Here is an 11,948-nt window from a genome sequence, read left to right as displayed (position 1 = left end):
GTGGTTCCTCACTGCGTGTGGTTCCTCACTGCGTGTGGTTCCTCACTGCGTGTGGTTCCTCACTGCTTGTGGTTCCTCACTGCTGAAGGTGGTTCCTCACTGCGTGTGGTTCCTCACTGCTGGTGGTTCCTCACTGCTTGTGGTTCCTCACTGCTGAAGGTGGTTCCTCACTGATGTGTGTGGTTCCTCACTGATGTGTGTGGTTCCTCACTGCTGAAGGTGGTTCCTCACTGCGTGTGGTTCCTCACTGCTTGTGGTTCCTCACTGCTTGTGGTTCCTTACTGCTGAAGGTGGTTCCTCACTGCTTGTGGTTCCTCACTGCGTGTGGTTCCTCACTGCTGTGTGGTTCCTAACCGCTGGAGGTTCCTCACTGCTTGTGGTTCCTCACTGCTTGTGGTTCCTCACTGCTTGTGGTTCCTCACTGATGCGTGGTTCCTCACTGATGCTGGTGGTTCCTCACTGATGCTGTTGGTTCCTCACTGATGCTGGTGGTTCCTCACTGATGCTGGTGGTTCCTCACTGATGCTGGTGGTTCCTCACTGATGCGTGTGGTTCCTCACTGGTTGTGGTTCCTCACTGCTGTGTGGTTCCTAACCGCTGGTGGTTCCTCACTGCTTGTGGTTCCTCACTGCTGGTGGTGGTTCCTCACTGCTGGTGGTTCCCACACTGATGCGTGTAGTTCCTCATTGCGTGTGGTTCCTCACTGCTTGTGGTTCCTCACTGATGCGTGGTTCCTAACCGCTGGTGGTGGTTCTGCAGGAGCTCCCCAAGAGGAGCATGTCTCTGTGGTCGTTCATCAACAGCCAGCTGGAGGACTTCAGCAACCCGCTCTACGTCAACTACTCCAACCACGTCCTGTTCCCCGTGGTCAGCCTGCGCCACCTGGAGCTCTGGGTGGGGTACTACGTCCGCTGGAACCCCCGCATGAGGCCACAGGTGGGTGGTGCTTGGGTCAGGTCCACCCTTTCTGGAGCAGAGGTCTGAATAACGTCCAGAACGGGTCCAAGTGGGACAGAATATAACGTTTATCAGCTCAATTTAATAATGAGATAAGCTTATCTCTCTTTGTTATTCTAAGTGTATTTAAGTTTTTATTGATTTATATATATATATATATGTATACATTTTTGTATTTATTATACAGTTTGTGCGTATATTTAGGCATTCCTACATGTGTGTTGGTCATGTGATCACGAGTAGGCTGTAAAGCAATAGAGAGACTTTGTTCCTTCGTAGTATTTTGCCATGGCACTATCTGGTGTGGAGGATGTGACGTAGGCCTACCTAATGTGGCGTGTGTGTGCGCGTGTGTGTGCGTGTGTGTGTGTATGTGTGCGCGCGTGTGTGTATGTGTGTGTGCGCACGCGCGTGTGTGTGTGTGTGTGTGTGTGTGTGTGCGCGCGTGTGTGTATGTGTGTGCGTGTGTGTGTGTGTGTGTGTGTGTGTGCGCGCGTGTGTGTATGTGTGTGTGCGCGCGTGTGTGAGTGTATGTGCGTGCGTGCGTGTGTGTGTGTGTGTGTGTGTGCGTGTGCGTGTGCGTGTGCGCGTGTGCAGGAGCCGGTGCACCAGCGCTACAAGGAGCTGCTGGCCCGGCGGGCGGAGCTCCAGCGGCGGGTGGAGGAGCTGCAGAGGGAGGTGACCAACCGCTCCGCCTCCTCCTCCTCCGAGAGGGCGGGGTCCCCCACCCGCTCCATCACCCCCGTCCAGACCTTTGTCTGACCCCCCCCACCCCAACCTGCTCCACCCCCCCATCCAGACCTTCGTCTGACCTCCACCTCCTCCAGCACCCTACCTTCTAGCGCACCCTACTGCCTACAATATCCTACCGTCTAGGAGATCTACCTACCTTCTAGAACCCTACCTCCTAGAACCCTACTGCCTAGGAGACCCTACCCTCCAGAAGAAAAACCCTACCTTAGAACATCCTACTGCCTACAATATCCTACCTTCTAGAATACTACCTTTTAGGAGACCCTACCTTCTAGAAGAAAGACCCTACCTTCTAGAAGACCCTACTTTCTAGAAGACCCTACCTTCTAGAAGACCCTGCCTTCTAGAAGAAAGACCCTACCTTCTAGAACCCTACCTTCTAGGAGACCCTACCGTCTAGAACCCTAGCTTCTAGGAGACCCTACCTTCTAGAAGAAAGACCCTACCTTCTAGAACCCTACCTTCTAGAACCCTACCTTCTAGAACCCTACCGTCTAGAACCCTACCTTCTAGAACCCTACCTTCTAGGAGACCCTACCTTCTAGAACCCTACCTTCTAGAACCCTACCTTCTAGAACCCTACCTTCTAGAATATCCTTCCCTCTAGAAGAGACCCTGCTGTCGCCAATATTCTACCGGCTTCTACACATCCTAAGCTCCTCAGGGTCGGACCTACCACAGGTCCTACCTTCTAGAACACTACCTACCACAGGTCCTACCTTCTAGAAGACTCTACCCACCACAGGCCCTACCTTCTAGAAGACTCTACCCACCACGGGCCATACCTTCTAGAAGACTCTACCCACCACGGGCCATACCTTCTAGAAGACTCTACCCACCACGGGCCATACCTTCCACACTAACGACCGCCCTGCACCAAAGAGAGTGTGTGTGTGTGTATGTGCGTCTGTCTGTATGTGTGCGTGTATGTGTGTGTGTGTGTGTGTGCCAGACGTATTTAGCGACCAGAGCAGAGGTGCTGTAGCCCCGCCTCCCAACCTCCAGGGTTGAGACATCATCCAATGGGAACGCTCCATCATATCAGCCAATCAGACGCAAGGACTGATCCTCTTAGAAACACTAGTGGTCATTAAACTAAGTTATTAATGAATAGTATGGCTTGTATACACTCTCTAAGGGCTTAATGTAGACACAGCGTCTGCGTCGACGCTCACTTGCCAGCCATGACGCATGCAGGTGTGCTGTACACTGAACCACATCCCGGTAGGGCTCTGGGTCCTCTGGAACGCGACCAAAACTCAACCAGGAACTGGATTCAACTCTTAAGTAGTGTGACCAAAAAACGATACGACGGTCGACCGTGGACACGTTTAGAGCGTAACAGTATAGCTACACTATGATATTCCTCTTAATGATAACTAACACCCTTTCACTTTTCAAACTTAACACGTGACAACACTATTCTACTTTATGAAGGACATGTTTTCACGCTTTCTCAGCTTGTTGTAAGTTGAGTCAATATGTGTTCATGATTTCATCCAACCGGCGAGAGATGACCTTTGGGCCAAACTTTTTGTGTTACATGGGAGTTATTGTTTTTAAAATGAGACAACATGGATTATACACTAAGAAAAATAATGTTTTGAGAGGTTGTTTGCCATAACTAATGGGAGGAGACATCTGTGCCTTTTTTAACACTGTCTGCGTTCCGCTTCAGTGATTTAACCAGGTGCCCAACCAGTGATTTAACCAGGTGTATAACCAGTGATTTAACAAGGTGTGCAACCAGTGATTTAACCAGGTGTGTAACTAGTGATTTAACAAGGAAACCAGGTGCACAATCAGCGATTTAACAAGGTGCCCAACCATTGTATGACTTGTCTGCATAGTGAGTACTTCAGGTGTGAGTTTCAGGACATTACCAGATCTAGAGATACGATTTAGTGCCTTTTTATGTACACGTGGAACCTAGCATGAGATGGAGGTCACTGTTACAGTTTGTGATTGATGAACCAGATATTGTGATCCATCCCATAATAAAGTGGCGCCATGACCTCTTCGCATCTCTTATTACGTCTAGTTACGATGTCCAGCTCACCAAAAGACTGCTCATGTGTCGACCAACAGTGGTCTGTGTATGCTCTTCATAGGCAACGATGTATGGAAAAGGTGAATATTACAATATTATCGCACACTTGTGTTCATCGTATTGTGCTTTACTTTTGTTCATTGTGATGTTATAATTAGACGTTACATTTTAGACTTGGGGCATGCGAGGAGAACAACCTTTGCATGTTCGTGATGTCATGCTGTGTTTGTTTGGCTGCCCTATGTCCTCGCGTGACGCCGGCCCGGCAGACCTCAGGAGAACAATGAGCTGTGATGTTTGGATCAGTGACAGAAGGGCCGTGCGGCTTCTATTGGATTGTCTTATGTCCCTGGGTTATTAATAATCACACCCCACCGGTATTTTAATTACAAAGGAATTGTTTTGAAAAAGTGGCAGGCACCCTAAGGTGCGTCTCCAAACACGCCGATCTGTAATTGGCTGAGTTTTTTAAAACGTGGAACCGCGCTTGGATGCCGCTTCCCGATTGGCCGTCTTTTCTTCCGCAGTCGGTGCCAACATCCGCTTGGCCACATCCGGGGACATGACGACATCGCCGATACAAAAAAAGAGAGAAGGAAAACAGGAAAATACATTTCTCTTGACTAGAACCGAGGAAACTTGTAAAAAGACCCTCTTGATCCCGGCCGACCAGCCCCACCTCCCGACCCGATCGATCGCTAGTGATCGATATCCGCTGATAATCACTCCGCCTCCACGTCCGCAAGGAGAGGCTGTTGATGTTCTGAGTTTATTGTTCTTCGCCTGGTACCCAGCCTGCTAAAGCTAATCTCAGGCTACCTCCAGGGCTACATTCGGCTAACGAGTTAGCCAGCTAGCGGAGGTTATCTGCTATCGCTAGCCGCTAGGCAGAGCGCCGAGCAAAGCAGCAGCAGCAGCAGCGTCCAGGTGATCCCGCTGAGAGCATGGCCACCACGGCTCTGTACGCCTGCACCAAGTGTAACCAGCGGTACCCCTTCGAGGAGCTGTCCCAGGGCCAGCAGCTCTGCAAGGTGGGTGTTCAGTGTGTGTGTGTGTGTGTGTGGGTGGCTGGTGGTGGTCCAGTCCCAGCTAGTGGCTTTGAACAAAATGTAAATAGAAACGGACTGACGACCGAGCTACGAGCCTTGAGATGCAACATGCAGGCACTGGCCCGCCTGGGTCTTATGTAATGTAAGCTTTAGTGCTATGGATGAGCAACACGTTGAGAGCTTGATCCGAACACAGATCAACTCTTCGACAGCGGTCACACACTCGTAATAACGAGTTACTTAAGTGATTTGCAATTGAGTGTTTTACTATATTGCTATATGGATGAGGCAACGTATCATTTATCTTTATCAACTTTAAAACACCACGCAGTCTTTATTGTCTTGTTGACTCAGACTAGAGCGTCATCTCCGATAAACACAAAGTCCATGATATTTAGATATAGATATACAAGTCACAGATAGGGTGGCATTCCATCCAAATTTCCTTTTAAATAGGCAAGGATGACACATTTTAAAAGAGCAGGAAATTAAAAAAAAAGTCTAGACATTGATCATTTCACTTGTTTATCTCAACCTTTTTTCTGTGGTTTAAGGTTGTGAGACCTAACTCAGATGGAGTGGATAATACGTTGTATTGTATTGTTCTGTTAGTTCGGCCTGTATACCAGTGTATCTGTATTTAATATCTGTCTATTTGTTTCTGGCCCCAGGAGTGTCGCATCGCTCACCCCATGGTGAAGTGCACGTACTGCCGCTCGGAGTTCCAGCAGGAGAGGTGGGTCATGTTTCAGCACCTCCTCGGATCTGTCTCGCATCACAGTGCTCTGTGTTTCAGCACCTCCTCGGATCTGTCTCGCATCACAGTGCTCTGTGTTTCAGAACCACCGAGGAACTGTCTCACATCACAGTGCTCTGTGTTTCAGCACCTCCTCGGATCTGTCTCGCATCACAGTGCTCTGTGTTTCAGAACCACCGAGGAACTGTCTCACAGCGCAGTGCTACTTCAGTGTTTCAGCTCGACCTAGGAACTGTCTCAGTGCTCTGACTTTACCTTTCTCTTCCCAGTAAAACAAACACAATCTGCAAGAAATGCGCCCAGAATGTGAAACAGTTTGGGACGGTGAGTGAATCCGTCTTCTTGTCTTCATCCAACCACATTCTGTTCTCCCTTCTGATTGGGCTGTTATTAATCAATCATTATTAATGATGAAGTAGTTGTATTGAGTATAAAGACGTTGTAATGCCTTGGCCTGCACTGTTTCTATGCATGTTCTGTACGGTATCCCTCAGTGGGGGATTGTCCTACTATGGGGGCTTGCTGTGTACTCACCCGCTAACCCCTTGTCCCCCCTGCGGGGGCGTGCTGTGTACTCACCCGCTAACCCCTTGTCCCCCCTGCAGCCCAAGCCCTGCCAGTATTGTAACATCATCGCTGCCTTCATCGGCACCAAGTGCCAGCGCTGCACCAACTCAGAGAAGAAGTACGGCCCACCGCAGACCTGTGAGCAGTGCAAGCAGCAGTGTGCCTTCGACAGGAAGGAGGAGGGCCGGAGAAAGGTACGCGCCTCCCTGGTGACACACACACACACACACAGACACGCACACGCCTCGAGCTGAATGCGGAATATCAAGCAGTTGGGAATTTCTGGAATGTTCTTTGTGGCTTCTCCAATTATGACCGAATGCTTTGATTGTTGTCCGCCTCACCTGAAAGTCTCTGTAGATCAGCGGGTAGACTGTTGGATGTAAACGTGTGTTTGTGTGTAGGTGGGGACGGTAAGCGGCCCTGCTAGCAGTGTACTCTCTCGTAACACCTATATGTGTGTGTGTTTGTGTAACTATGTGTGTGTAGGTGCACGGTAAGCTACCCTGCTGGCAGTGTACTCTCTCGTAACACCTGTGTGTGTGTGTGTGTGTAACTCTGTGTGTGTGTGTGTGTGTGTGTAGGTGGACGGTAAGCTGCTGTGCTGGCTGTGTACTCTGTCGTACCGCCGCGTGCTGCAGAAGACCAAGGATCAGAGGAAGGGCTTTGGCTCCTCCAACTCCTCCTCCTCCCTCGGTGATAAGGGCCAGCACTCCCGACCCCACCACCACCAGCAGCAGCACCCGCACAACCGCCACAGCAGCTCCCACCACAAGTAGGTCGGCCCCCCGCGTCACCCGGCCCGCGAGCCAGGAGCTCTAGCCTCCAGACAGCAGCCTACGGGGACTATGGGGGACCCCACTCTATAGCCAAGAGGTCTAGCCTCCAGATAGCCAGCAGCCTATGGGGGTTCCACTCCAGAGCGAGTAGGTCTAGCCTCCAGACAGACGGGTGTCTTAATTGCATCGCGGCCTCAAATGTTGCCATGTTGGGGGAGGTTTTTGTGTTGTTGACGACGTTGTTGTTGTTCACAGACTGAGTGGGAGTCTGAGTCCGGAGCAGGAGCCAGGACTATGGAAGCAGAGGTGAGACCCGGCTCTCCTTCTGTTCCTCCCTGACCTCCTCCTGCTCCTTGTGTTCCCCACTGCTGCTCCCCCCCCCTCTGCTTTCCAAGCTCTTTCTCCTCCTCCTGTTCCTCCTTCCCCTCTGTTCCTTCCTTCCTGCTCCCTCGGCTCTCTCTCTCTCTCCCCGCGTCTCTGCGCCTCCTGCCCGGTGCTCATCCGTCCGTCTCGCTTCTCTCTGCAGCCATAAGTCGTCTTCCATCCAGAAGGAGACGCCCAAGAAGAAACCAAAACTGGAGCTGAAGCCGTCCAACGGAGACAGGTTAGATAGAGCATTCATTCCTCAAGTTAACATCAGATTAATAAAATGGGAGAAGAAACAAATTCATACGCTGATTAGTAAATCGATGGTTTTTGGTAGCAATGCTTTACTTTCTTTGTTTCTTACTTACCCTTCCAAACTCCTCTGCTCCTTACCGTATCTCCTCACTGCTCCTTACCGTATCTCCTCCCTGCGCCTTACCGTATCTCCTCTCTCTGCTCCTTACCGTATCTCCTCCCTGCTCCTTACCGTATCTCCTCCTCTCTGCTCCTAACTGTATCCTCCCTGCTCCTTACCGTATCTCCTCCTCTCTGATCCTAACCGTATCTCCTCTCTCTGCTCCTTACCGTATCTCCTCCTCTCTGATCCTTACCGTATCTCCTCCTCTCTGATCCTTACGTATCTCCTCTCTGCTCCTTACCGTATCTCCTCTCTCTGCTCCTTACCGTATCTCCTCACTGCTCCTTACCATATCTCCTCACTGCTCCTTACCGTATCTCCTCCTCTCTGATCCTTACCGTATCTCCTCCTCTCTGATCCTTACCGTATCTCCTCCTCTCTGATCCTTACCGTATCTCCTCCTCTCTGATCCTAACCGTATCTCCTCTCTCTGCTCCTAACCGTATCTCCTCTCCCTGCTCCTGGCCGTATCTCCTCCTCTCTAGTCTCTCAGTTGTGTTTGACCCAGTATCTGTGCCTGTGTGTTCTGTGTATTAACCTCTGTCTCCGCCTCCCTGGTCTGTAGGTTAACCAGTACTTTCTCCCTCACCAGTAGCTCCATCACTCAGTCGATGGACTCCGGGGGCACGGACAACTTCATCCTCATCAGCCAGCTGAAGGAGGAGGTGATGTCGATGAAGAGGATGCTGCAGCAGAGGGACCAGACCATCCTGGAGAAAGACCGCAAGGTGCCCGCCGTGCACCCACCGGGGTCGGCTCGTAGACCCCGAAACACTCTTGGGGGGGGGGGGGGGGGGGGGGTCTCTGGTCCTGGAGTTTAAGATGCATTTACCTCTTAGCTCATAGACCCTGAGACGCCAGGCTAAACCTGTGGGACTCCGGTTAGACCCAGGTCCTGTTAGACCCAGGTCCTGTTAGACCCAGGTCCTGTTAGACCCTGGTCCTGTTCGACCCTGGTCCTGTTAGACCCTGGTCCTGTTAGACCTTAGTCCTGTTAGACCTTAGTCCTGTTAGACCCTAGTCCTGTTAGACCCAGGTCCTGTTAGACCCAGGTCCTGTTAGACCCTGGTCCTGTTAGACCCTGGTCCTGTTAGACCCTGGTCCTGTTAGACCCTGGTCCTGTTAGACCCTAGTCCTGTTAGACCCTAGTCCTGTCTAGTCCTGTTAGACCCTGGTCCTGTTAGACCCTGGTCCTGTTAGACCCTGGTCCTGTTAGACCCTAGTCCTGTTCGACCCTAGTCCTGTTCGACCCTAGTCCTGTTCGACCCAGGTCCTGTTAGACCCAGGTCCTGTTAGACCCTAGTCCTGTTAGACCCTAGTCCTGTTAGACCCTAGTCCAGTTAGACCCTAGTCCAGTTAGACCCTAGTCCTGTTAGACCCTAGTCCTGTTAGACCCTAGTTCTGTTAGACCCAGGTCCTGTTAGACCCAGGTCCTGTTAGACCCAGGTCCTGTTAGACCATAGTCCTGTTAGACCCAGGTCCTGGAGTTTAAGGCCCAATCCCATTTCTACCCCTTACCCCTCCCCCTTGTTTTGAAGGAGTAAGGGGAAGGGGTAGAAATGGGATTGGGCCTAAGATGCATTAGACTCTCAATAATAGCTGCTGAAATGCTTAGGCCCAATCCCATTTCTACCCCTTACCCCGCCCCCTTACCCCTTCAAAACAAGGGGGAGGGGGAAGGGGTAAGGGGTAGAAATGGGATTGGGCCTTACTCTCCCCCTAGTGAGGACCGGTCCAGGAGTCCAAAGGACAGCATAGCTGATTGGGTGGACCCTGAAATGCGGCCCTCGGTCTTTTATGCGCACTTCTCCTGAAGAAGTTACAGGAGGGGAACCTCCTCACCGTTCTCCAAACTCAACTGACCGACGGCTTGTTTCCTCCCAGCTGACGGAGATCAAAGCCGACTTCCAGTACCAGGAATCGAACATGCGGGTCAAGATGAACAACATGGACAAGGCCCACAAGGAGTCGATGGAGCAGCAGCAGGTAGCCTGTTGTTCCCGACACGTCTCTCTACATACATGTTGAATATGTTTCATGAGGTTTTTGATTTCAATATTATCATTGTGCCTCTGGCTTTTAAAACTCCACTTCCCACAAGTATTAGCGTTGGCAATGTAGCCTTATTCAGATCAGATTTGATCGTTGTCCCAGATCAAAGTCTCAAGTGAAGTGGCCAAGATTCTCTTACTACTCCGTAAAGTGCTGTACGTAGACACGGAGAGCCCTCTCCGTCATAGGAGACCCTCTCTGTAGCTCTACATGCGCATCAAATCTCTATTAACTTTCCGTCAACGCAACGGAGACGGATGGAGATGGCGAGGGCTGTGATCGGTCCTCTAACAACATCATTTCCAGAATCAGCTTTTCCGGTCTGTCTCCTCTCACGACAGCAACACCGCCTTTCGTCTTTAATTATCCTTGTCTATTTGTATTATTTGGTAGTATTTGTGTAACTTTTGTACTTCTTTTGCATCTTGTTTACTTTGCACCTTGTGATCGGGCGGCGAATTGCATCGCTCATCCGACATTCCCGACGGAGAACTTCGAAGGCTCGAGGGGGGGGGGGGTCTCCGTGGTTACGGAGTCAGAGTAGTGTACTTTAGCCTTGACCCGGGATGTGCTCTGTGTCCGCAGACCAAGAACCGGGAGCTGCTGAAGCAGGTCGCCGCGCTCTCCAAGGGGAAGAAGTTCGACCGGTCAGGAAGCTCCCTCACCTAGCGACCAATCACAGAGCAGCTTCACCCCGGACCCCCCCCCCCCCCCCTCCCGGGCTTTGCCCAACGCCATCAACACACCCGGGGGGGTCCGCCCCGGACACGGTCGGGATCCCCCAGAGCGGGCGGAGGGGAGCCGTCCCCCCCAGCAGAGCGTCCAGGGGTATTGACATGTTTGGGTTTGGTGCTGAAGACTCGGACCCTTGAGGGGGCGGGTCTGACCGGGGGGGGGGGGGAGGGAGGGAAGGTGTCTCTCTCTCTCCTTTTATTCTCCAGCACTGCGGAGGGGGCGTGGTTTCATCTCCCAGAATCCCCCTGGGTTCTCTGGGTCTCATGTTATTTATTCAACCGTATTCCTTTCGCTTTATGTTTCATCATCATCATCATCATCATCATCATCATCATCACACCCGAGTCCCGGTACTCTGAACGACGGGCGGCTTCTAGAATTATGGTTAGTCCTATTTTTATACAACGTACCTCAACATGGAGAAGGCGGAGCCAGAGGAGGCGGCGGCGGTGGTCAGCAGAGGGTCTTTTTCTCAGTGTCGACGCGGAGAACAACCTGGACCCGGTCCGGTCCGGTCTGTGTCGTCCCGGCTCTGGACTAGGCCGGACTCTGTTGTCATGTGACTGCGACGGTGCTTGGTGGTTTTTTTCCTCACTGGGGCTACCATGGTAATGCATGATGAACTGCCATATGTGGTCGTAGACTATAATGTAAATTTCTACTCTTCTTTTATCCCCCTTCCTCTACGAGCGCAGCGGACTCCTTAATGTACATTGGACTCTTGTCGTCCCTCCCTCTGTGAGTTCAGCGGATCATTTGTAAAGCTGTATATGGGGTCAGCGTTTGTATTTTGAAGCTACTGCTTGTATCGTTTTAGTGAGTACGCATACCGCTGGTTTTAACCGGTCTGAGGATGAGACTTTTTAAAGGAGGCATCACACCTTGCATATTGAACTGGTTTCATATTGTCACACACGATCACTTTTATACTCTTTTCCAATCCCAATGTTTTAAAACTATTAAAAGTGGCTAAATGAGGCTTCCTGGTGTTTTTTTTTTTTTATTGTTACTCAACAGGTTTTCTCCTCGCTGTTGGTAAGAAGATCACTATCCTTGTAGTTTCACAACATGTTGAGCTTAGGTCCGGATGTGATCTCATCACGGTGAATCATTTCTTCCAACATGGATACTGCGGTGTAATCTGACCGAGCTACGAGAGGACCCGTTTGACACTGGGAGCAAGAAGTGAAGCAGTGGATCCAGTGGGGTTGTAGAAGCGCGTGCGGTTGGGAATGAAAACCGTGACTTCCAGGGCTGGGAAGGTCCTAGTGTTAAAACGACTGCTCCGCCTGTTCTCCATGATTTGAACCCCCTTAAACGTTTGAAATTAATTGATTTGATAAAAAAATTATATATATTTCAACAGATGTGATTAAATTCTGAGATCCTCATTTTAAAATATTATTTGTATGCATTTGTATATTTTATATTTTATAAAATATTGTTATTGTATTATGTGTAAGAG

At 50.6% G+C, this 11,948-nt stretch overlaps 2 protein-coding genes across 16 annotated transcripts in view; both read left to right on the top strand.

The window, feature by feature from the left end:
* mtmr2 (myotubularin related protein 2) overlaps positions 1-3,724 on the top strand; it is a 13,535-nt gene extending 9,811 nt beyond the window's left edge. For 6 of the 9 annotated variants that reach the window (XM_060057665.1, XM_060057666.1, XM_060057664.1 and 3 more), the window contains exons 15-18: positions 760-936; positions 1,555-1,709; positions 1,759-1,842; positions 2,152-3,724. In XM_060057665.1, the coding sequence (XP_059913648.1) occupies positions 760-936; positions 1,555-1,709; positions 1,759-1,768 (342 nt within the window). In that variant the 3' untranslated portion in view covers positions 1,769-1,842; positions 2,152-3,724. Of the gene's footprint in view, positions 1-759; positions 937-1,554; positions 2,034-2,151 lie in introns of those variants that run through there. The other 3 variants (XM_060057660.1, XM_060057662.1, XM_060057659.1) reach the window with 2 other exon arrangements.
* A 140-nt stretch (positions 3,725-3,864) lies between these two features.
* On the top strand, positions 3,865-11,461 carry fam76b (family with sequence similarity 76 member B). 7 transcript variants are annotated; one of them, XM_060057672.1, is made up of 10 exons: positions 3,865-4,791; positions 5,481-5,545; positions 5,836-5,890; positions 6,172-6,327; positions 6,718-6,908; positions 7,168-7,218; positions 7,439-7,516; positions 8,262-8,424; positions 9,581-9,682; positions 10,334-11,461. In XM_060057672.1, the coding sequence occupies exons 1-10, from the start codon at positions 4,705-4,707 to the stop codon at positions 10,415-10,417; spliced, it is 1,032 nt and encodes a 343-aa protein (XP_059913655.1). In that variant the 5' UTR covers positions 3,865-4,704; the 3' UTR covers positions 10,418-11,461. The 7 variants fall into 7 exon arrangements, with proteins under 7 accessions (XP_059913655.1, XP_059913661.1, XP_059913660.1 ...); XM_060057675.1 differs by having other exon boundaries at positions 4,194-4,791; positions 8,292-8,424; XM_060057674.1 differs by having other exon boundaries at positions 4,197-4,791; positions 8,289-8,424.
* The last annotated feature ends 487 nt before the right edge of the window (positions 11,462-11,948 follow it).

Source organism: Gadus macrocephalus, chromosome 7 (genome assembly GCF_031168955.1).
Source record: "Gadus macrocephalus chromosome 7, ASM3116895v1".
Taxonomy (NCBI): Eukaryota; Metazoa; Chordata; class Actinopteri; order Gadiformes; family Gadidae; genus Gadus; species Gadus macrocephalus.
The sequence above is the reverse complement of the archived record's forward strand: the minus strand, read 5'-3'. Positions and strand labels throughout refer to the sequence as shown.